The sequence below is a fragment of the Polypterus senegalus genome, chromosome 10 (assembly GCF_016835505.1).
Source record: "Polypterus senegalus isolate Bchr_013 chromosome 10, ASM1683550v1, whole genome shotgun sequence".
Taxonomy (NCBI): Eukaryota; Metazoa; Chordata; class Cladistia; order Polypteriformes; family Polypteridae; genus Polypterus; species Polypterus senegalus.
The window spans coordinates 35440104-35466894 of NC_053163.1; the positions used below are offsets into that span (position 1 = coordinate 35440104).

Below are 26791 nucleotides of genomic sequence, written 5' to 3' on the forward strand. Positions count from 1 at the left end.
GAGGCACACCTCTTCACAAAGTGTAATTGGCAACAGGAATGGGAAAAAAAGTACACACCACTGTCCCTATATACGATGACCATGCAAAATCCTCATCTGCTTCGAACATCCAGTTCATAAAGGGTTTTTGAGTGCATCTGAAGATGAAGTTGGTGGAAAAGGGAAAGGTCAAAAAGTCCCCCCTCATCCTTTTCTTTTGGTTTTATATGTACAATGCCTAAAACTATGAACCTCACAAATCCCTCGCATTCATGAAAACCTGTTTAAAGACACAGACCCCATATTTACAAACTAGGTATCTGAGCTACCAGTGTTGTTACTAACATTTAACAATCACCAAACAGGACATCTTATATATAAACGTCTACGCATGGAAGTGTGTGTGTCTGTCTGTCTGGCCTGGAAGTGCGAGGCTACAGCATGAAGCTGAAAGAGCCGGCAAGGCGTTAACAAGTTGGAAGAAGAAAGAAGGCCAAGGGTACATCATGAAGGTGAAAGAAAGTGATTCCGTTGCCAAAGTGAAACCGCCGAAGAAAGACAAACAAGAGAGAAACTCATTTAGCCGCCTATAGACAAGGGGGGCGAGCATGTCCATAAATGAAACCACCGACTCTGCATTTCAGTTTTTTTTCTGACGATTTCAATAGTTTCTAGGAGCCTGGGCTTTTTACAGAACGGGCTTACACAACTAGCTAGTACTACACAACAATGCAAACCCCCTATGTGGCAACACTACAAGTAAATGCAACGTGTGCTTACATCATACAAAAAACATATATCAGTTGAAACTGAAATCATCTTTGACTTTGAACCTTCATTTCTGTTATGGATAGAGTCATGTCAGCCTGAGATGGAAATAAACAAATTGTCGCACGCAAAATTTTAATCTAATGTGACCTTCAGGGACGAATGTTATTAAATTACAAATAAGGAGAGAGAGGCATTCAAATATTGGCCAAAAAAAAAAACCAAACCAAACAATGATCTGCTTTCACAATCCTGCAGTTTCTTGTAGGAATAATCACTGTTGCTGCTCAAAATATTCACGTTTTAGGATAGAGATATTCAGTAAATCCATCTCTTCTGAGCTCATCAAATGATTCACAACTTAGCTTGCAGATGTAGATTTATCTATTTTCTAATCCATCTGTCCAGTTAAGAGTCTTAAGGTGCTGGTGCCTCTCCCACCAGAATTTGTCACAAGGCCGCAGACAACCCAGGATGCAAGTATTTGTTGGTTTTAAGATAAAATGTATCTATATCAGTATTAATGTCACTGTCTCACTCCATTTACTTGTGTTTCTTTATGTCTTTTTTAATGCAGGAAACTGGATGCCTTTATCTATGATGCTGCTGTGCTTAATTACATGGCAGGAAGAGATGAGGGTTGCAAACTAGTGACTATTGGGAGTGGGAAAGTGTTTGCGTCTACTGGTTATGGCATTGCCATTCAAAAGGACTCTGGCTGGAAGCGACCAGTGGACCTCGCTATACTACAGCTGTTTGGTGATGGTAAGAATGGGGAAATTGTTCCAGTTGTTCTTGAAACAATATCAAATACTGTACAACTAAAAAACAGGTGTCATGCTATATCAGAAGCCCCTCAGTTTCATTGTACAATACACAGCATACAAACTTTGCTACACTTAATCAATATACTTTTACATCCCAAGAAGAATTACATTTAATGAAGTCTCTGCATACCTCTGAACTTGCTCACCACCTCCAGCCCCTGTTTGGATTATGCAAGTGCACTAGGCTAACGCTACAACATGTTACTCTCAATGTTCCTCTCATCTAAACACTAACATGAGGTTTTGTTTTAATTAAATACAAATATATAAAGCAATAAGTCACCTGAAATTCAACCTGGAATTGAATAATTACAAGCCAAAGGAGTCAACAAAGAACTTTTTGGGTCAGTCATCTTCAGGTATGGTTTAGACGTACTGTATCAATTTATGGGGGTCCATCTGAACAGTAGACTGGATTACATGAATAACACACACCCACTATCCGGAAAGACTCTGGGTCTTTAGTGTGTGAGAAGCTGCTGAGGATGGTCTGCTAGTCCATAGCAACCAGTTTACTCTTCTACAGTATGATTTGCTGGGAATGACAGAATCCTGAATAAACTGAGCAGGAAAGCCAACTGCATTACAACATTGACTCTGTACTCTGATGGGAAGCAGAAGCCGAAAACACAACGATGGTGAAATCAGAGGCTATTATGACTAGTGATCTGTATCCTTGCCTTGATTAGTAGCCCTGGAACACTTTCGACTGTCTCATTCCACCACGATGTGTCATGAGGCAGTGCTGGGGCATTTTTTTGGCCACAAACATCAAGCTATTTAATTACTCTTCTTACAGAACCCATCTTCTCAATAGCCAATGACTATGCAAAAACACACTGACATACTGTAGGGGCCATGTCTCTATTTATAAAGAAGTAAGACATCTGTCCATCCGGCCCAGGTGTAATGTCGTCTGGCATCCACAAGAGGGTGGGAATATCTGATGAACAAAGGCAACTGATTGGCAGTGTATGTCCCAGGCTGGAATGTTCAAGAAAGAAAGGCAACAGGAAGCGCAAAGGAAAAGGGAAGTAAGGCATATCTAGTAAATAGAGGTTTGTAAATGCATGCATGACATGATCGAAACAATAACATTTGAATAACTTATAACCTGGTGACCTGGAAGAAGACATCAATTATATGTTTCTGAAAAGGTCATCTTTACGTTTCTTTTTCCTAACAAATTTGACTTAAATAAACTTCCTTTGTCCACATTACTTGAAACAGAAATGTACACACAGCATACACATACAGTATGGTCAAATACCTGACTACATATTTATGCATATAGGTTTGCACACCTATACCAGCAGTTCCTTTTGACTAATTTTAAAAAAGATCAATGTTCTTAATGATTTTCAAAATTTTTACAGTATAATACAATATCATGCCACAGTTTGTCAGGGTGCATTCAGTTACTTTAGGCTGATTAAATGAGCCACAGCCATTTAGCAAGAAGAAGGAATGTTGCGGATGTGAGTGTACAATATTTTGAAATTTACCCTTCTTCATTTGTTCTGTCTATCTCAGGGGAAATGGAGGAATTGGAATCTCTCTGGCTGACAGGAATCTGCCACAATGAGAAAAATGAGGTGATGAGCAGCCAGCTGGACATTGACAATATGGCGGGAGTTTTCTACATGCTGGGAGCAGCCATGGCACTCAGTCTCATCACTTTCATCTGCGAGCATCTCTTCTACTGGCAGTTCCGCCACTGCTTCATGGGAGTCTGCTCTGGGAAGCCCGGCATTGTCTTCTCAATCAGCAGGGTAGGATACTTTGTAACAGTACTACTGTCATGATTTTGCAGCAGATTTCTTCTGGTTGGCTTGATGGCAGGAGTTTATGCTGCCTTATCCTACTAACACAATGAGATTACACACAAAAACATAAATTCTGCCATTAGACATTGATGAACTGCTCAATAAAAAAAGACTTCTGATTTCCACTGTTGGGTTAGACCTCTATGCATAATCACTTATGTGCTGCTTTTTACCTGACTGTTACATACATTCACTGGCCTGATTTTAAACTTAAGTTACTTATATTCACTCTACATTCTCTTCTATACTCATAATATTAATTTAAGATTAAGATTTATTCTGTAAGATAATATTAAGTTAATATGAATTTTATAGCATAAGAACTTACCACCAACATTCTTTTCTACATTGTTCACAAAGTCATAAGGTAACAAGAACAGTGAATAAAATACTCTTAACCGTATGCTGGGGTTCTGTGCCATCGGGCCACAACAGCAGAGATTTGAACCCTGGTTGCCAGGTTCGGAGGCAGCAAGTCTACTGGTGTCCTATTTGTACTGATGCTTCTGTATGTATAATGTAAGATCTACATAGGACATTCTGAAGAATGACTATACATAAATTATATAACACCATCCCCATATCAATAGGATGTAAAAAAAGAAACGGGACAAAGGGTCAGCTTCTAGATTAAAGTCTGGTTTAATAATGGTCTTAATAATTTGCTTCTGTAAAGCTATAAGAAACAAAATGACTCTAATATATCCATGGTCAGCAGACAGCACCCCTTCCTTGCTGAACTGTTTAGAAAAGGCAGCCATTGTGATGCCTGATAAGCAGGTAGGCAGAGACAACTGGGTTTCCGGGATGCTCTTCTAGGTTGTCAGTTTCAGAGCTTCAGAGCAAATGGACACAAATGCGAGTCACCTCTCTTACAACTAATTCTCATAATCACATTTGCTTAGTCCATGTTTCTTTAAATTAGGGTGCTGTTTACAAAAATTACACTTAACGTTTGATTCAATGGAGATATTTCCATTAATATCTGCAAAAACAGAGATATTGAATGAAAAAGGATTTGTATTTGTATTTACAAGATCAGTGAATAGAGCACATATCATTCAATGAACACCAAAAACTAAAATGCACAATATCACTCGGAAATTAACAAAAGCAAAATCGAGAAAATGTTTTTGTGGAGTCAATGTATATTTAAAAATGTGACAGGTTTAATAAAGTCCAGAGTTAATTTGAAAATGAGGTAACGAGCAAGACAAACTCAAGTAAAGAAAGGATACAACTCACCAAGACATCTTCTAACCTTAGATAGAAAGTCTTTCAGTAGTATTTTCCAAGTATCTCCAAATCAAGAATTATACAGGCCTGCTAGAAACACAAATCCATATTAGAATTGTAAATTTCCACAAGCTGTAGCTTTGCAATCAAATTTGTTAATCCATACAATGTCCAAATTGCAAAACTTCCAAACTCAAAATGCAAGCCTCTCTGGTGTTGTAGGCCTGTGTTTTTTTGTTTTTTTTTCAGATAAGTCCAGTTAACAGGATGCAGCTATGGGGGACCCATAGGGCAAAATTTCAGAGAAAATCGTTGTGGATTATTTCCACTAAAAAGGGAACAAATACTGTAATACATTATAACATAGGGTAATTTATTAAGGAATTAAATCAATAATTTATTGTTCAATAATTCATTTGCAAATCTAATCATTAAACTAAATAACAATTACCAATAATTAGTTCAGAGGAAAATTTCAAAGAACTAACATTTTTAATGATGTTGATTAATTATCATAATATTAGCAAATATAACTAAATAATATATTTATAGCTCAACAATTAAAAAGCAGAAAACAGGTGCAGGGAAAGACCTAAGGGCATGAAAAGACAAAGCAATTACCTGAAAGTCATAACTGACACCAATGAGAAAATGGGAAAATAGATAGAAATAAAGAAGGAAATTCTACTCAAAAAATCTGTAATGAGAAACAACACTAAAGTCAAGAATCTGAAAGAAAAGATCAAAGTCCAACTATAATCAAATAACAATGTGCTGAAAGGAGGTTAATTATGAATACAAAAGCAAAACAGAAGAAACATTAAAAATCGGAAATTACTATAAAACACATACAGTCTCAGGGAGACAAGCTCTTTAAGAAGAGCCATGAGCAAAATAAAGTCAAGCTCAAAAATGCCTGTGCAAAGTGCAGTAATAGATAAGGGTTTTAGATTTCTCTTAGGTGACTGCATCTCTAAAAGCTGCAGCACTTGAGGGCTATGATTCAGTATGGAACTAGGTCCTTCCTCCTCGATTACATGTCCGCCACTGCTTGTGGGCATTTGAAGGCCATGGTGTATCAGGAAAAGATACAAAACATAAATCATCTTAGGGAACCAACGCCATTACAAGCATCACTCCAGCTGTGCTAATACAGGTTCATCAGCAGTGGCAGACATGTATTGAAATGTGCTTTCAAAACAATGGCAGTCATATAGGGCATATTATATAAATAAAAATGGTTTTTCATAAAAAAATGTTTATTTTCCTATGTATAGAAACTTATGGCCCACCCTGTATAATTAACAAATAAAAAAGGGTGGAATGGTTGGGTTGAGGCAACAAAAGAAAAAGGGCGAGCCAAGAGTGAGACACCAAAAAGAAATACATGCAGTTATTATTACTAAAACCTACTGTATACAGCATGTTAAAAATACTTGTAAAATTATATTTAAAAGTTTAGGTAAATCATGACTCTTCATGTTTCACTGTAATCCTTTTACAGCTTAGCTGGTTCTTACTACAAGAACACGGATTTTGTAATTCCTGCCACAAGAACATAATGGAAGCAGGGGAGGCCTCAAGAAGTACTACAACAGGCTTGACTAGCTCTCATCTCTTGTTTAGGCCTATTAGATAGCCCTCCATCCCAGACAGCCTAGCCCCAAACTTAAAAGGCAGACTTTCTGGCCTGCATAAGCCCAAAATCTCTGGCCCACTGTCACCAAAAATTATATTTAAATAGTCAGGGCATAAAATTAACAATAAATAAAGAGAAAAGGTGTTTGCCTGAAAAGACAACCCAAATCATTCTGCAAAACAGCACAAATACAGTAACCCCTCCTCGATCGCGGAGGTTGCATTCCAGAACCCCCCGCAATAGGTGAAAATCCGCAAAGTAGAAACCATATGTTTGTATGGTTATTTTTATATATTTTAAGCCCTTATAAACTCTCCCACACTGTTTATAAATATTCCCCGCACAGTTATACAGCATAAACCCTTTGTATTCTCTTAGATATTAGGTCAGATTCATTGAAATTATGTATGTAAAGACACTGTTTATATACAATAAAACCTAAATATTATTTTAAAGATATCAAGCATCTCTGATATCACATATGTTACAGCCATTACGATAGACAGGCTACCAGCAATAAATACGTACAATGCAAGAAAAATTGTACACAGTAAATGTGTGTACAGTCACACTAAACGTACGTACATGTACTAAGAACTGTAAGTAGAAAATGAATTATAGTTACTCACCAACAATGACACGACGACTTGTCCGATAACGATGAGTTTAATATTACTGCACAACAAAGGAGAGCGTTACAGCTGTTCTAAAGGAGCCTCTTCAGGCGACTGTGTAGCACCGCCGTTGTTCTTCTTCCGGCAGTCTTCAATCCAAATCCCTAAAGCAGATTCAATCCAGACTACTGCCTTATTACATCCACTTACAACTCATTTTGCACCCTGGTTAAAAAGATACTGCGGCCGTAGATCTTATATTCTTTTCCTACTTTTTAAATAAAAAGAATCGTAGCCTCATTGATGCCGTAATGGCTTCCTACAGCGGTGTAGCTTTTCCCTTCCTTCAACATATCCAAAACGTTTACCTTTTCGGGAATCGTTAACATCTTCCGTTGGCGCTTGGGCACGGCCCCTGAAGCAGTAGCAGGAGCAGATCGTTTCGGAGACATAATGAAGGGCTTGATTATACACAAAGATAAACACAAAAGTTAACTCTTTACACAGTGAAACACCTTGATGCTGAATGAGCGAGACAAGACTTCCCGGTTAACGCCACGGAATCGAATACGGAACTCCGTTGCTGAGCCAATCAGCACACAGGAACTTAACTGTGCGCTTTGATTGGTTAGCTTCTCAGCCATCCGCCAATAGCGTCCCTTGTATGAAATCAACTGGGCAAACCAACTGAGGGAGCATGTACAGGTAGTAAAAATACCCATTGTCCGCAGAACCCGCAAAGCAGCGAAAAATACACGTTATATATTTAGATAGGCTTACTTACTTAATTCTTGCATTTTGATATAGTTTCAGCGAGAGATCAGCTTGACTTCCTGTGTGTCTTGTTTTCACATGTTGTTTCCTGGTCATTCTCTTCAAAATCTCTCTCTCTCCCCTTTGAGATAGTATAATGATGACCCTGAGCCAGATAATACAGACTAAGTGTGGGCCTTCAACCTCGGGGGTGGTGAGAGAGAACCACTTAAGACTCTATCCACTGAACACAAGGCACATAACAAAAAGTACATTAATATTAAATAATTAATAAACAATACAATATTAACAAAATGCTGTTTGTTATCATCAAAGAGAAAGTGGGAAAATGGCACAGTTGGCTCAAAAATTGTGATTGCTCAAACATAGCAAATACAAAAAAAACTACAAATGCAGCAGATGGATCACAGATTAGGAGTGGGATCCATCCTGACTAGATACTTCTCGTTACAGGACCCAGATGAGTTCTGTAGACAGAATCCAGCTGTCAATTAATAACATACAGAACTAAACTCAGTTTCACTTTTCCTCCTTTTTTTCAGTTACAGTCCCCAAAAAAGTAATCCAGGTTATCTTAACATTTACATTACTTTTCAGTAGGCATTGTTTTAGGCATTGTGTTTCCTGCCAGCAGCCACCCAAAACACAGACTGCATGTTAATCCAACCTCATCTGAGTTAAATAATAACAAATTTTGGTGAGTTATTACACTTTTTTGTTTAGAATTCTCTAGTTTAAGATTCTTGGTACATATTTTATGACTTTGGTTTCTCTTTTTTGGGTTCAGATGAAAGATGAGATGGATTCTATGGTGACTAAAATTCACCTTCTGGTTGCTCCATGATAATTACTCTGTCAGTTGTAGCACTACAACACTGTGTAGGCCTCAGGAGTTACTTTCAATTTCTCCGTGTGTAGAAATCCAGGTGACCATTTATAAGGAACTCCCTCCAGTGGATCCAGGTGCTCCTGCACTTCTATGTCACAGATGTAAACTGGCGAGCTCAATACAGGTTGAGTGGCCCAGAAGTTGTGCACTGTCTGCAGCATGTCAATGAGATTTCTTCATTATTTTAGTTTATCTAGTTCAGTGTCTGTTCTACCCAGAAGCAGTCTCTGTGTTGGTCAAAAGTACTGGCACTCTTTGGGTGCATTTCATTAAAATAATACTTAATTTTAGATACTTAACTACAGATTTCTTTTCTCTCTGTATACTCATGTTAGGCTGGAAAATTAGTGCTGCTTTACATAAGAAATGTCGTGTTTATGAGCCAAAATACAGGGCATAGGAAAGTTTCTCTTTTATACATCCATACCTTCTCAAAGCCTATACCATCAGCATGGAGTGCAAGATGAAAAACAAACCTGGACAGGGTTCGCCTCAGAGTGAGACAGTAATGTTTTAAATCAAGAGGACCAGGAGATACATGTAGTCAAAAGGAAAACAAAGGTTGGAGCTGAAAGTGAATCGTGACTTTCAAAGAAACTTGAAATGTAAACAAAAAACAGTAGTCAGAATCAAGGGCAAGTGATCCAAAAGAACAAAAAGGTTTTGAAGACTTGTATGCAAGGTCTCTCTGTAAAACTCATATACTCTGGAGACGTTTGGGGCAATCAGTGAGGTCACAGGTGGTGCACATCCCATGAATTGTGGGAGCATTCTATAACAACGAGAGACAGCAAAAATCTCCAAATGGCGGCATCCATAGAAAACAAAGGTGACATCCTGACATAACAGGATAAAATATGGAACTTTCTTAATTTACACTAAAATCAAAAACCAATTTGAAAATTGTATTCCTTGAAGTCTAAAACCTTTAGATCAATTGTGTAAATCAATCCAAAAAAACTCCATTATAATGGACTTACAGTTAAACAAATACCCTGGGGAAACGTTTTGCTCACAACTTTACCTACTTTGCACATCTTCGGTGATAAGGAAGCAAAATTGGAGTAGCAAATTGAATCCCACCCAGATATAGGAAGAATATGTAACCTCTGCGAAAGACAACGACCAGGCACACTTTCAAATCTAGGACTCTGGATCTTTGAGGCAACCACACTAATTATTGTGCAACCATGTCACCTGTCTTCACCATTACTTTAATTCATAAAATCTTGATAGCTATATTTAGCAAAATAATGTTTGGAAGCACAAAAGGTGAGATGTGGCTTATGCCAAATCCTGACTTTTTGTGTTTGCAATTCTGATATTTCTGGGTTTTTTTTCTTTACACTGTTGCATACAAAGGTTAATTGCTTGTGTGTCTCTCATGACTTGCTCGGCTTCCCTCTGGGTTTAGTGCTAAGTTAGCTGACACAAGCTTTAGCGCAAGGAGCCTTATCTGTAGATTAACTTGAACCAATATGTGCTTGAAAGCAGATTTAATTACCTCTATTTCCTAAGCCTAAAAATGTAAAAATACTTGTTACTGGCTTTTTATATAGAGTAGTTAGGGACTTAATAAAGGTGAATAATTCACAGAAGATATCAAAAGTGTACACACTTTTGTCAGGGTGAATAAGAATCTTTTCAGTTGATGTGCAGAGTTGCAATTTGAAAATGCCTGTAACAATGAGTGTGCTCACCTATTCTACTACATCACTGAATTTTTTTATTTATATTTCCTAAAAATTAGACATCTGTAATTAGCCAAATGTTATTAAAGGTGAGAAAAGATCTAACCTAATACATCTTAATTTTTTTTTTATTTTATTGATTTTATTAAAATCTAATAACATTCCATACAAATAAGTCAAGTTTTACAAAACTAGGTTCACAACAACTCAACAAATCAATAGATAAATTAATAAGTGAATAAAAAGGAATACGGTTAAAAAAAAAAAAGTGGGGGGGGACCTGCTTCCTCAATTAAAATGCTTATTCTAAAATGTTATTGATCAGATCCTTCCAGGTTTAGAAAAAGTTTTGTACAGACCCTCTAAGTGATTTTTCCCACTTCAGATAATATAAAACATCAGTTACCCACTGACTTAAAATAGGTGAGTTAGGATTCTTCTAGTTGAGCAAGATAAGTCTACGTGCCAATAATGTAGTGTTTGTCCTTCTCCACTTTAAGCCCATCTGGATGTACACCAAACACAGCTGTTAGTGGATTAGGAGAGATTGTGACACTACGGCTTTCTGATAGGCATTTAAAGATTTTGATCCAGAATGATGTTAATTTGGTGCAGGCCCAAAACATATGGCCCAGTGACGCATACGTCTTGATTTCAGTCTTTACATTACATTATCAAAATCTGAAATTTCAAGAATATTGTGTTGCCCTTTGATGTCTGCTGCATATGTGAGTGTATACTGTATGTATTACACAATATTTCTGACCTCTAAATTAGTGGTTTGAGATTGTTATATTATGCTATGAAACACTGAATAGGTTTCCATGGGGGTGTCGTGTTTACCACTGCTACCTGACACATAGGGACTCAGCGTGTGTGTGAAATGTTCAGGTTTTCACAGTATTTGCATGGGTTTTGTTCTCAAGTTTAGGGGAGAATAGCTGTTTCCAAATCATCCCTGAATGACTGTGGTCATGTATGTGATTGTGTCCATTGTGTCCATTCGCAAACTTCCAGAATATTAAAAAGGTGACAGTACTAGTGGTCAGTACTTTAGTGTCCTTCTGTCCTAACATTAATAAGAGATTGTAGATGGCTGAGGTCATCATGGTTAATAATAATAATAATATATTTTATTTATATAGCGCCTTTCCCATGCTCAAGGCACTTACAGACTATAAGAAAGAACGGCAGGGTATACAGTATATAGCATATGTGAACTGGGACCCGGACACAGGCAGACGGACAACATAGTTCACCCGACACACGTTTATTTTCACAATATTTACAATGCACGAACCCCAGTGCCTCTTGCACCGATTCCCCAAAGTCCAGGCCTCTCCGTCACTGTGCCTTTCTCTTGGCCCCTTAAATGGGAACCCGGATGGGCTCCAGCTGCTTCCCGGCACTCTCCTTTGGACACACCCCTGTGTGGCGGAAGTGCTGGCTGTGCACCCGGAAGCCCTCTGGGTGTCTCCTGTTCTCTTCCCCCCAGCACTTCCTGGTGTGGCGGAAGTGCTAGGCTCCAGGGTTCCTCAGGCACCTGGGCACCGCCTGGCGGTGGCCACAGGCCCCTACAGGGCTGGGCTTCCAAGCCCTGTACCCGAGGCCTCCAACATAACCAGGACGGACGCCCCCTCGTGGTCTGGAGGAGGCACAAGCCCTCCTGGGACCACACATAGTACAAACCAAATAAATAAATAAAGAAGATTAAGACAGTAAATTCAGCCTAACAAACAACAGAATTGATGGTCTAGCACACACACATACAGGTTACATGAACATCTTGACATAGAGGTAAACTGAAAGAAGGGTAATGAAGTCAGGTAGATCCTGATAGCTAAAATCCTTCCTGAACAGATGAGTTTTAAGTTGTTTTTTAAAAGAATTCATGGAGTCAGCTGACCTGATTAATTTCAGTAGGTCATTCCAGAGTCTGGATGCTATACAGCTGAAGGCCCTGTCACCCATGGAGTGTAGATTAGTGAGGGGCCTGGGCCTCCTAAAATCCACCACCAGCTCCTTGGTCTTGCTGGTGTTAAGGTGTAAGTGGTTTGAGTCGCACCATTTAACAAAGTCCTTGATTAACTTTCTGTACTCCTCCTCCTGCCCACTCCTGATGCAGCCCACAATAGCAGTGTCATCAGCGAACTTTTGCACGTGGCAGGACTCCGAGTCATATTGGAAGTCTGATGTATATAGATTGAACAGGACTGGAGAAAGTACAGTCCCCTGTGGTGCCCCTGTATTGCTGACCACAATGTCAGACCTGCAGTTCCCAAGACGCACATATTGAATGAATGTCAGATATTGTGATGATTATTTTTTGAGCTAAGGTCCTGGATTGTGCAATACAATTCTTTTACCACACCAAAGCATCCAGTCAAGATGCATTTTATGGCACAAAGATAACATTTCAATGATATCATCACCTACTTCTAGATTCCAGCTGACAAACTTAGTGACGCCTAATTCTTTAGTGATCCCGTATCTGTAATGCACTCAAACGTTGCACAGGTGTACATTGATGCCATGTTACAACACACTGCCTGGCGCATATACTCTGGATGACGACTTTCTTTCCAGTTTACGTTAAGCTAAATGGCAACATTGCATATTGGGGTATTTTTACTCAAAATTACAAATAGCTTTGTTTCCTTCCTTACTTCAGATGCTGACAGACTGGGTGGATGCTAATGCTCAAGTTATGATTTACTTTTATTGTTTTTTGTTTTCATTTGCTTAGATTTTTGTGTGGACTAGTAAAACAAATTAGTTCAGCTTTTAAGTTTAACATTGTTCGGGATTTATCAAAATATTGAAATGACAACTTTCAAAAGCAAGAAATGAAAAGGAAAACCATACCTAAGAAATACATCTCAAGTGTTGGCAAATACAGTAAAACAAAAAGAGTGGATTTCTCAGTGGTGAGACATCACAGAGCTGCTAAAGTAGCCTAATGAGGCATAGTGCGAAAAGGGATTTGGCTTTGAGCCCAGGTCCCCATCTGATACTCGATGCCATCTGGGCACTAGAATTCATTACAAGACAGTGGACACAGCTACTTGCTAGTGATACTGCCTCACAGCCTGGCATGAATTTTATCTGGAATGTCTCCAGTCGTTCTGATTGGACCTGGCACCAGAATGTACCTTGTAGCACCCAGAATCTTCAGGAAAGAGATGTCCATTGCTTCCAGCTGCACTTAGCATTCGGAGCCCCCCCCCCCAAGAGATACAAATGTTGTAAGATCCTACAAGAAAAGCAGAGAGATGTATTGTAACTGAAATTAAATTTGAAGCATAACTCATTGTTAGCATCACATAAGCAAGGCACAACGTTAAAGTTAAACTCAGCTTTGATGGTTGCTATTGAGATGGTTTTGTTTGTATAACTATGATGTTCACAACTGAATTAAACTGTGCTTGTGTTTTTAAAAATAAGCGAAGCCTGTGGATCTTTGACCATCTGGACATCATTGCTGCCGGCTCTCCTTTTTGACCTTCAGTCAGATTTGTTACATTTTTCTTAATTTGGAACTACAATCTTAGGTCTTTAACACCAGAGGCATTCGATTTCTTCAAATTGTAATGTTGTCATGCTATTTGTACAGGCTTTGCATTTTCCCAATATTAGGGTTAATCAGTCACTTCTTCTCTTTGGTCTCTTTGTGGTTGGGATGTGAAGGCTGCTGGAGTTTGTTTCTCTTGTTTAGTTTTTGTTGCTGATCCTTTGTCTCACAAATATGACCGGTTGGGTAGACGTTCAGTTGGAATCCTTTGTTTTTGTCCTACAGTTAAAACAGAATAACGAATGGGAAGCATTCCATATTTTACTCGTTTGGCTGATGTGTAAAAGAACAGTATCTCTTTGCTTAAAATAAAGCTGACATTCCTATTAGGAGTGTATTGATTCCAAACTCAACTCTCTGGTGTCCCCTTGTTACTTAGCTGGACAATTTCGATTCAAGATTGTTGGAGACTTTTCTTTGCTTCTGCCCTCTATGAGATGTTGTTTCCACTTCTGTTTTCACTTATCAGTGAGCTAGGTGGCTTATCTTTAATAGTTCTGTAGTACTCTACATATGCCGTACATTTTGTTTTTTTTTTGTTGAAAGAATGAAGACACACAGAGCAAAACCCACACTTTAAAGGATCACTCACTGTAAACAGCAATAATCCCCCCTTCCATTTTATGAATCTGTGTGTTTTCTTACTGAGTGGCAGGTAGTTTGAGCTTATTCTGGCAGCACTAGACATTGAATATGAATGTATGAATGTCTATGCAAATTTCCACACATGTTTATAACCCTTCCTTTTTGAGATCATTGCCATGTAAACTTGGCCAGCTCTAGGCAAAGCTGTTTTGCCAGCATCAGCATTTCTGAATGCCAGCAGTTGTCAGGGTAAAGCTGCTTTTGATCACAACCAAAGAGTTCCATGTATCAGTGATTAACAATAAAACAGACAGAGAAGGAGAAAGTGAATTTAAAAGCCCCCATATTGAAGTGTGCCATCCCATTAATTCCAACATAAGGTGCAGATTTTTTAAATAGCTTTAGAACAGTCTTTGAGTGCCCCAAGCTTTGTGTGGTTTTTGATCTTTTTGTGGCATCAAGAAGAGAATTTTGATGACTAAACACTAACAAACATTCGGCCTGAAGAGAAATGAGAGATTGAAAGAACATCTACTTAGCTACAGGCTCTATGTATTGTAAGACTATAGAAGTGCCAGTTTAATCTCACAATTATGAAACAATGGTTCACATTTTAGATATCTGTAATATAAAGTTTTCCTGACAGCCACCATACAGCAGTAGGTCATTTAACAAAATATAATATGTGTGATTCACTCCTTTATCATGTACCTGCCTGATTATTACTGTGCTGTAATCCTATAAATGTGAATCTTTGATTGTCTTTAGTATATTTTAATTATCAGGTTGCATGGTGTTAGCAAATGACTGCTTCCTATACCCAAGAAAGCGATCCCAATTCCAAAATCCTTTTTTCCTTTTAATTATTAATTAAGCTGGTATCAAAAAACAGATAGAATGAAACACAGATAGAGGATTACTTCAAAATGTACGTGTCAGCCTTTATATACTACTAGACATTAAGCCCGTTACAATAACGGGTGCTAGAACAGTATTGCATAAACATTAGTAGGAACAGTCTATATTAAAAGGCAAGGGTCCTCGACCTCATTCTGCTTCTTGTCATAATTTTTTCTTTCAAAAATATTTTTGCAGGAAGCCTAAAGTAAAATAATAATAAAAATAAAATAGAAACATATATGATAATACAGTAAGTATAATTAATATTGCCTTAGTGTAAAACTTTGTAACAATATGTAATACACAATATCTGAAGAAGATATTTAGGAAAAAGTTTTTATTTTTTTACCTCATGAAATCTTTCTATAAAATTTCATTATAGACAACATTCTTTGTAAATACTCTGTCTGAGTTTGGCAACAGTTTGCCTTGTTCAGGACCATCTACAACGTTGACAACAACATCTGAAAAACTTCTAACTCTTGATAATGCCACATATAACTGACTGTGGTTGAATACTGGTTGTGGTAAGTAAATGGCAACTTTTTCTAAGGTTTGCCCTTGAGCTTTATTAATTGTTATGGCAAAGGCCAATGTAACTGAAAATTGTCGCCTTTTTAAGTTTTAGGGTAAATTAGCAGAGGATGGAGCCAAATCAATACGGGGAATAAAGGCGATGTCCCCTTCAGCTGAACCTGTTATTACTTGAGCAATGATGAGGTTTCTAAACACTCTTTTAGTGTTTATATTCCTAATGAACATAATTATTGCTCCCTTTTTAAGGTTCAGTTTATGTCTCGGCATTCCTGTTGGAGCTAGCTGATTAAGAAACTCAGTAGGATAGTTCTGCATATCTTGCTCAGTTGATAATTTTTTTTTACGCTCATTTTCCCGCTCTTCTGAGTCTTTCTCTTGTAGCGTTTTTATGATGCTCATTTTCTTTGTCTTTAATCGATCTGTGTGCTCGTATTTTTCTTTGTCTTTCAGCCTTTCGTTTGTTGATGTTTACTTGTTGAGCTGACCGTTCTTCCAGGAGATGTTGCTTAAAAAGGGTTTGAGTGTCTTTTTTCCCACTTGACGTGTCCTTCTTTTTGGGTGGCATGTTGTTAGTAGATAGTTAGTAAAAATGCGCGGGGCACTATGTGTGGCGTCTCTCTAGCAATGGATTTTATGTGCGCGGCCGTGAGTACCCAATCAGCACTCTCCCCAGCAAATGCGCGGGGCACTATGTGTGGCGTCTCTCTAGCAATGGATTTAATGTGTGTGGTTTCCACCTTTATTTGCTTATCATGTGCGGCCGAGGCTACGCCATTCACTGTGTGCCCAGGTTCCACCTTTATTTGCTTATCATGCGCGGCCGAGGCTACGCCAATAACTGTGTTGCTTATCATGCGCGGCCGAGGCTACGCCATTCACTGTGTGCCCAGGTTCCACCTTTATTTGCTTATCATGCGCGGCCGAGGCTACGCCAATAACTGTGTTGCTTATCATGCGCGGCCGAGGCTACGCCATTCACTGTGTGCCCAGGTTCCACCTTTATTTGCTTATCATGCGCGGCCGAGGCTACGCCATTCACTGTAGTGCAAATGGGCGGGGCACGGTGCAACCCCGCACATGCGCACTTCGCCAGAAGACACACACACACGGACACCTGGACGCACACAGGGGTTTTATTAAAGAGGATAGACTAAAATAAGAGAGTCACAATGGTTAGATCTACAGTTTCATACATTGAATTTAATTTTATGGTTTAGAAAACTGATTTTTTCATCCTCTTCATCTTTGTACCAGCTCCTGAGTAAAGGTGAATCCGGGTTATTATTTATTTTCAATTACAATGTCCATCTACGGTGTTTTATTCACACACATATTTTTATTAAACATTTCCATTTCAATTATTCAGAAAAATTCACAGATTTAAATGTTCTATATTGGTCTAGTTTTAGACATAATTTCATTTATAATGATTCATAATCTATTTCCAATGGTTTTGCCAATGTCATGTGTGTTTGGACTGACAGGATTTTATTAAAATGGCCAAAGTTGTGAAGCAATGGTTCTTAGGCTACCCCCGTAGATGTATTAATGTAGCATATAACCAATGATTTTATTTCAAAAGCAACCTTTTACTTACACAGCTGGAGGAAAACAGAAAAGCTTATTTACTTTTACCTACTCGGAACATCGCCATATTTTTAAATATGCCATCTTGAAGCATTGGCATATTTTATAATACAATTCTTCTATGAAGATGTCTCTCTGTTTGCTTTTTCTCATATGCCTAATGGTTAAGGATTAATGTCTTATTCATTGGTACTAAATCACAACCTTTTTTAGGGGCTTTGCATTACATGCTTTGTATTACTTTTTGAAAGGACGTGTCCTTATTGTTTGTATGCATATCTCTGTAGGATGTGACTTATTAAATAATGTTTTAAGATTAAATATTAGTTAAGTCCCTGTTTAAATTATCATTTTTAACACAAGACATATTGCAGTGTGCCAGGTCTTCCAACATTTAGGCTCTGGGGGTTTTGCTTTGCCACACTCTGTTTCTCTTTTAGAGAATCTAGTTTAGAAGAATGTTTATACCCTTATTAGGTGTCTCGTTTGGCCTAATCATTTTTGCAAAATGGCTTTGTATGCCACAGGCCTTAATCATGTTGGGCAGGCCTTGTTATGGGTTGGTGAGCATTACCAACTTCTATATGCTGCCTGTGTGTAAGTCTTCTGCTTGTGCTTTCCTTTTTGTCTTTTTTCTCACTTTTAAATGTTTTTCCATTTGATTTGTTGCATGTCTCTCTGAGGCCTTCTAGTATGAGTTGACAGTTTCCGAACCTCTGAAATATGTCAGTTGTTTTCATTAGGGTGAGGTCTGTTTCACACACTAGCCTTCTTTACTCACATATCATATTTGCTAAAGGCAATCTTGTCTCAAATGTTGTTTTCTGAGTTGCCTAACTAAATGCTCCTGCTATTTTGTGAAAATTCTGTTATGTCCCTGTCAACACTGATTGTTTATTTCATGTTTGTCTCAAAATGTGATGTCTTTCAAAAAAACAACAACTTTTTGTGTGGAATCTAGTAATTTTACCATACCAACATCGTCTCTATGATATTTTTATTTTTATTCAAGATTGTTGAATATTTCAAAATGGGTCTTTCAAGTGGTATATAATAAAATAGAAATCTTAATTTCCCCAACTAGTTCTGTTGCTCCTGTAATGGTCATGAATAAGCGTTCGCTCATCTCCATATTGCTGTTTAGAAACAATAGCTGATGATGTTAAGGCTGATGAAGATGTCGCTTTGTCCTTCCTCCTTTGACTTTTTCTGTTTATTTACAGGCTACTATTCTGCACAAGTCGTTGTCATTAGCTCTTAGTGTTTGGACTCTTACTGGGTCAGCTCAGTCACATTCAGGTGATATCTTCCGATACCATGTTGTGTTTTCCATTTAATGGCTTTTTTTACCCTTTTTCTATTATGCTAAAAAGCTGTAGGCAAATGACAATGCAATTTCTACCTGTTAAAATGGTATTGCCTTTACATGCATTTTCTTCCTATACTTTAGAAAAAAAGAAAACGGTATTACCTAACTGCCATGTATTGTTAAACTGAACTAAATTTCCCTTCATTCTGTAGCTGGAGTAACATACTATAGTGCCATGGGTACTTGGAAGGAGAAGAAATTGAAAACCTGTGGGCTCCACCATTAAAAACAAATAAACCTTTATGCAGTTTATACTTTTTGTATTAAATAACATGCCAGTAATTTGCAGAATTGATCCTCTACACAGAGATCTATCAGTCATTCCGCTTATATTTTAATACGTTTCCTCGTAAGCACTATTACAAAAAAAAAGCTTTATAAAAGCATTTCATATCATCATCACAATTTTTAAATGGTTATTTTCGGAATTCAGCAAACACTGACATATACATTTTGGCAAGGGGTTTGAGGAAGATCCTTACTGTTAGATATGTGTCTTTTGATTTATTAAGTAACAAGAAGCAGCTAGGGAGTGTTACGGCTCCCTTGTGTTGAATTTCAGTCCTAAGTGTTTAAAAACACATATTGATTACAGGATCAGTGGCCTCACAGGCAGTCTGATATCTCTGCAATCTGATCTTTTACACTTATAGCCAGAATGCATCCAGAAAACCGTGTTAGCCATGTGGTTTTTAAAATGAGTCCCTACAAGAGTATCATATTAATGAACACAGTTTTACCAGATAAAAAAAAAGATTAGTCATACTGCCATAATCCCATCTAATAGGATGCACATTTCCACAAAATGCGATTTGCTCATCAGATATACAGCAGTAGTGAGTTTTAATAGATTCTGTTTTCTGTTAGGAGTAGTTACTGTAATTGTACAATTGTCAGAGAAACAGACAGTAGACTCAAAAGAGGCTAAATACAAAACTTACTTTACCATTACTCTAGGAGTAAGCACTAGAGTTAACAATTTATGAAATTTAGTCTTCAAACTATGAAACGCAATTAGATTTTTAGCTTGCAATTTGATAATACAATCATTTTTTTTTACTTCTGATACATAATGAGTTTACTATGAAATTATATCAACCGACTGACATGAATAACAAAAACAAAAGATTATTTTCATATATTACCTTGGCATAGTTTCGTTAGTAACTTATCAGTTAGCTGTAAATACTCTTTTGCAGATCATACAATAAGAAAAAAGATTTTCCAGCCTTATTATGCTTTTCCTGTATTTCTTTCTTATAAATTTTCCTAAGCTGCCCCTTGATAATGAAAGTATAAGTGGACATGACACTGTGTGGTCATTTCCCTGTAAATTCAGTTATTGGGGATCCTTTTTTGCAGGTTCACTGTCATCGTTACAATAGAAGCAAACATCTAAGAAACATTCTTTAGGAAAATCATCTAAAAATGAAAATGATCACTGATACAAATCCTTCAATGGGCCCAGTCATACACATGCCTACACAAAACCAATTTTAGAGTTGTGTATTCACCTGACAGAATGCTTCAGACTATACAAGAAAACCCCTAATTATTATGTTATGTATCCATTCATAATGCAATGTAAAGTAACAGAAGGCTCACAATTAGCTGATGTGCACAATTTGAGAACGCTATCAAAAAGAACTTTAAAACATGTGAAAATAATATTCTGAATTTAAAAATATTTCTGAATAAATATCAATTATTTTAAAAGTATTATATGTATCACACCTTGCCTTGCCTTTCATTTGAGACAAAGTATTTTGCCAGATTTCTTATTATTGATGAAGCAATGGAGACCTCCCAATGTCTGGCACATGAGCACCATGGCATTTAGTTTGGAGTCCTCATACTGGGTCTTCAAGTCATTTATACCATCAAATAAATTCAAATTCAATTGTGAGGCTCTTAAGGCTTCTTTAAGTGATATGGAGAGCTTTTCTTCTAACACTTGTAAGTTTTGTGACCTTATGATACTTGTCATCTATTTACTGTCTGCAAACTTTGGTATATATGGTCTACTTGACCCGAACTGGATTAAACAGGATTCATAATAAATAGATTAATGGAACTTGCATATAGACAATAGGCGTAATTTAATAACAATTTTTAGAAATACCTACAATGCTTATTTATTTGTGGCAGTAGATAATCCATTGGTATCTGAGAAATATTTTCATTTCATTTATTTATTTTAAATGATTATTCCAAATTCGAATTCCAGAAAATGGATTATGCACTTTGATTTTTTTCAACTCGGTGATTCTTTACTAATGCCTTATATAATGTTTGTCAGACTCACAGATGAATGCCAAAATACACTGTGTGCACAATTATTAGGCAAGTGAGTATTTTGACCATATCATCATTTTTATGCATATATTCCAACTCCAAGCTGTATTAACTTGAATGCTTATTGGATTTAAGCACGTCAGGTGATGTGTATTTGTGTAATGAGGGAGGGTGTGGCCTAAGGAGATCAACACCCTATATCAAGGTGTGCAGAATTATTAGGCAGCTAGTTTTCCTCAGGCAAAATGGGCCAAAAAAGAGATTTAACTGACTCTGAAAAGTCAAAAATTGTAAAAAGTCTTTCAGAGGGATGCAGCACTTTTGGAATTGCTAAGATATTGGTGTGTGATCACAGAACCATCAAACATTTTGTTGCAAATAGTCAACAGGGTCACAAGAAACGTGTTGAGAACAAAAGACGCAAATTAGCTGCCAAAGATTTGAGAAGAATCAAACGTGAAGCTACCAGGAACCCATTATCCTCCAGTACTTTCATATTCCAGAGCTGCAACCTACCTGGAGTGCCCAGAAGTACAAGGTGTTCAGTGCTCAAAGACATGGCCAAGGTAAGGAGGGCTGAAACCCAACCAACACTGAACAAGAAACATAAGTTGAAACGTCAAAACTGGGCCAAGAAATATCTGAAGACAGATTTTTTTCAAAGGTTTTATGGACCGATGAGATGAGAGTGACTCTTGATGGACCAGATGGGTGGACCTGTGGATCAGTAATGGGCACAGAGCTCCACTCCAACGTGGAGGTGGGGTACTGGTATGAGCTGGTATTTTTAAAGATGAGCTAGTTGGACCCTTTTGCATTGAAGATGAACTCAAAATCAACTCCCAAACCTACTGCCAGTTTTTCAAGACACTTTCTTCAAACAGTGATACAGGAAAAGACCATGATTTTTATGCAGGCCAATGCTCCATCACTTGCATCGAAGTTCTCCACTGCGTGGCCAGCCAGTAAAGGCCTTAAAGATGAAGGAATAATGACATGGCCCCCTTCCTCATCTGACCTAAACCCTATCGAGAACTTGTGGGCACTTCTTAAACGCTAGATTTACGGGGGAGAAAAACAATACACCTCTCTGAAGAGTGTCTGGGAGGCTGTAGTCACTGCTCCACAAAAAGCTGATCGTCAACAGATCAAGAAACTGACAGACTCCATGAATGGAAAGGCTTATGACTGTTATTGGAAAGAAGGGTGGCTATATTGGTCATTGATTGATTAATGGATTTTTTTTGAAATGTCAGAGATGTTTATTTGTAAATTTTGAGGTGTTTGTTTATTATTCTCACTATAACAGATGAAAATAAACAAGTGAGATGGGAAAATTTTCATTTTTCCTTTAGTTGCATAATAAATCTGCACACTAATAGTTGCCTAATAATTGTGCGCACATATGTATTCCCCTGATGATGTTCACACTCACATTTCCGTTGTGAAACATTCAGGTTTCAGGTTTATTAACATTTTGGATTGACTGATAGCACTGTGTTTGTTCCATATTAAAATTAATCCTCAAAAATACAACTTGCCTAATAATTGTGCACACAGTGTATGTACCATGTGAAAAATTAAACAGCTTTTGGACACAACTCATTATAAAAAGAGACAGGGAAGCACTCTGTCACTGGTAAAATTTAATAAAATGAGAAAAGTGAAATTTATATATACCAGAATGCTTTCCTCTTACAAATACTGTATCATTTCTCTGCTTGTTGCTCTTATAAGCAAGAGAACAGCAATTACCGCCCTGGCCATCTTTTTTAGCTCTCTTTAGTTAGTATTTGAATATCAATGTTAAGATCCTGAAATTATTCATTAGTATGCACATTTTGCCAATTTTATAGTACACATAATACATTAATTCCACTGTATTTTCAAAAGCAGGGTGTGAGCATCTCCTTACTTCTACAAATTAAACTGTGGCCATATTCTTACCTATACACATGGGTGTTACCCAAGAACACATCCATGCAAAACTCACTCCTGAGTGTCTTTTTGGCGTATGAATTGCCAAGGACATCATGATACAATTTTCACACAATACTTCTAACCAGCATACACTTATACTGTACAGTATTTGTTAATGTTAACAATAGGGGGCTTTGCTCCCTCCTCGCTTCGCTCAACAACTAACTTCACGTCTCTGCTGCTCGCGTATGTGGATTTCACTTTCACCAAACAACAAATCTTTTAATTCTCGCGGATACGCCTCTTCATTGGGAAGAAACACTACTTTTCCATGATGGCAACACAAATTAGGCGATCTACAAGTCTCCGACTTAAAGTTTAAATCCAAACAATATATTCAATCTTTTTTCGCTGTTCCATTATTTCACCAAGTAATAATTTCTGTTTGTTTACGCTAATGCAATCTTTACTATCATTTTTTTGAGACTTTCGAATTTTAGTACTTTCATTATCTCTAACCTGCTCTGCATGTGTATCGCGCCAACATTTTTGAATTCTTTACGACGTTTTACTTTGTCAATCTACTCTTTGTCTTTTATTTCCGGCCCCGCTCGTGGTTAAATCTCTTGGCATAAAGTCTTGTCTTGTGAGACTTGAAAGAATCTCTCTCAAAAAGTTACATCTCGTACCAGGCTAAAAAGTCTCATCTTGTCCTAGGATTTTTTTTTTTTATAATAGAGAGATTAGGTATTTGATCCAACTCTACAAAATTCTACAATTTTTGTTGGAATTCTGTTATCTTTTTATTTAACTTAAGTTATAGTTGAAATTATTACACTATAACTATTCTATCACTAGCAAAACATTTATCAATCTGTTATATCTTGTAAAAACAATCCTTGACTCAGTTCACTCCAGATAAATCTTTCAAATTGTGGGATTTCAGTCTTCATAGTAAGTCTTAGTAGTAGGGGTGACATTTAATAATTAAGTGTTTTATATATCAAATGTGTATATATGAATTGTGATATTTAAACTTCACTTGGCAATATTTGCATTGTTCCAATTGATCAGACATGTCACTTTAACTTTAACACATTTTTTTTGCCATAAGGTTTTTATTCAGGATGCACCTTTGAACAACAGCACAATTTGATGAGCAATTTCAGCTGAGATTTCATATAAAAACTATGTTTAAAATTTTATACACTAATATTCAGTTTAACTAATCTACTGAGAAAAAACTCTTTTAACTGGAGTCAGTATAAAATGTATTGAAGTGCATGTACAAGTTAAGACACTGAACAAAGTAGTCTTTCTCATTAACATTGTGTGTACTGTTAAATTGAAAGTTATTATACTTGAATGCTTAGATATTTCAAACATACTGTAGTTATTTTGTTTAAATAGTAAAAACTGGAGAAGGGATATGCCACATAGCAGAATATTTGCAGTTAACACCTAGCTGTAGAAATGGAGCCAGTGCTGAGTATGTTTCCTCTGCTAAAATCCAATTGCTTGGCCACTGGCAGGTCTCTTAATGGATCCAGGATTAATTGGCCCATGGAGTTGGGCAAAGTGGGTGCAGATGCTGACCTCTGACACCAATAGAGGTGTGAATGTGCAGGAAGTGGACAAGGCAAATGAAAGTGCCTGCAGCCAAACAGAGACAGCTGCTGCCGATTGAGGTCATTGCAATAACAACAACAACAACAATATTTATTTCTATAGCACATTTTCACACAAATGATGTAGCTCAAAGTGCTTTAGAGGGTGGAGAAAGAGAAAAAAGACAAAATATAAAAATGAAATTAGGCAATACAAATTAACATAGAATAAAAGTAAGGTCTGATGGGCAGGGAGGACAGAAAAAACAAACAAACAAAAAAACTCCAGACAGCTGGAGAAAAAAGCAAAATCTGCAGGAGTTCTGAGGCCACAAGACCACCCAGCTCCTACTAGGCATTCTGCCTAATATAATTGATCTCAATCAGTCCTCATGGTTTTCAGGCTTCACGTCGAAGAATTAGACGAAAATGGTCATGTGGACCTCTGGCCTTCAATTCATCAATGTAGGGGCAGCACGGTGCTTTGATCAGGTGGTGGTGGCGCAGATCACCACCACAGTAAACCAGAAAGAGAACAGCAGAGAAAGTAGGGTTAGTACAGATTTCGGAGCCACCATGAATGATAATGATAATTAAATTCATATACAGAATATCAGGGTTAAACTAAAATGAAGCTATGAGAAAGCCATGTTAAAATAGTAGGTTTTAGCAGTTTTTTTAAAGTGCTCCACCATATTAGCCTGACGAATTTCTATAAGTAAGCTATTCCAGATTTTAGGTGCAAAACAGCAGAAGGCCGCCTCACCACTTCTTTTAAGTTTAGCTCTCGGAATAATAAGCAGACACTCATTTGAAGATCTAAGGTTATGATTTGGAATGTAAGGCGAAAGACATTACGAGATATAGGATGAAGTGAGATTATTTAAGATTTTATAAACTATAAGCAATATTTTAAAAATCAATTCTAAATGTCACAGGTAACCAGTGTAGTGATATCAAAACTGGAGAGATTTACGCGGATCTTCTTTTCTTAGTTAAGATTCTAGCAGCTGCATTCTGCACTAGCGTCAATCGATTGAAATGTTTTTTGGGTCGTCCTGAGAGGAGTGCATTACAGTAATCTAGCTGACTGAAAACAAAAGTGCAAACTAATTTCTCAGCATCTTGCAAAGTTATAAGAGATCTAACGTTTGCTATATTTCTTAAGTGAAAAAATGCTGTCCTAGTAATCTGATTAATATGTGATTTGAAATTTAGGTCAAAGTCAATAATAACCCCTAAATGTTTTACCTCTGTCTTGACTTTTAATCCTAATGGATCAAGTTTATTTCTAATACCCTCATTATATCAATTTTTGCCAATCACTAAAATTTCTGTTTTCTCCTCATTTAGTTTGAGATAATTACCATTGATCCACATAGAAACACAAGTAAGACATTGTGTCAGTGAATCAAGGGAGTTACATATCCATATTCTTCCTGTGGTAAATCTAAGTCCAATAACAAGTTTTTTTTTTCTTCTTTATTTTAATAAACTAAAGTCCTGGAATTCATCACCTTCATTAACTCTTTGCATTAGGAAGAAGAAAACCTGAAAGGGAAATGAAGCTCGAATTTGATGTGTACTAAAGTACTGAATTTTAATGTTTCTTTTTAAGCTCTTCTCTTTACTGCAAAAATGTGAAAGCTAAAATGAGCCCAAAAGGATATAGTTATTTGTGTGAGAATCTCTGCTGCATTGCTAACATTAGCAGCATCCCATCCCATCCGATCAAGGGGAAAATAGAAATAATATATTTTGTTATGTGAGTATCAATAAAATGTTTTGACTTTATAGTCTCATAGATGGAAGTAAAAAGAATTCTGATACTCGTCTTAAATGTATTTTAGTGTTGAATAGAATAGCATAATAAAAAAATAAAAAAAACTTGAACACCATGCATCACAATGTTCCTATATATTTAGATTCTATTACTGCTAGCATGAACCATCCCAGAGACTTGTAGATTAGATTTCAGTATAAGAAACCTGAACGTGCACATGCAAAGATATAGGAGATCATTACCTGGCTAACGAAGCCACTTGTAGATAGCCATTTACCCAGTTTTAAGACTGCTGTATCCACTTAAGGGTGGCGGGGAATCTGATATCTATCTTGGCAGCACTGGATATAAGGGAGGAACCGTCCTGAAGCCAGATGCCAGCTCATCACAAGAC

The 26791-nt window shown here is 37.2% G+C and overlaps 1 protein-coding gene across 1 annotated transcript in view; it reads left to right on the forward strand.

Annotated features, from left to right (window-relative positions):
* Positions 1 to 26791, forward strand: part of LOC120537070 (glutamate receptor ionotropic, NMDA 2B-like) — a 544803-nt gene that overhangs the window by 467114 nt on the left and 50898 nt on the right. Inside the window, exons 11-12 of the mRNA XM_039765704.1 lie at positions 1325 to 1512; positions 3108 to 3346. Coding sequence (XP_039621638.1) covers positions 1325 to 1512; positions 3108 to 3346 — 427 coding nt within the window. The remainder of the gene's footprint in view (positions 1 to 1324; positions 1513 to 3107; positions 3347 to 26791) is intronic.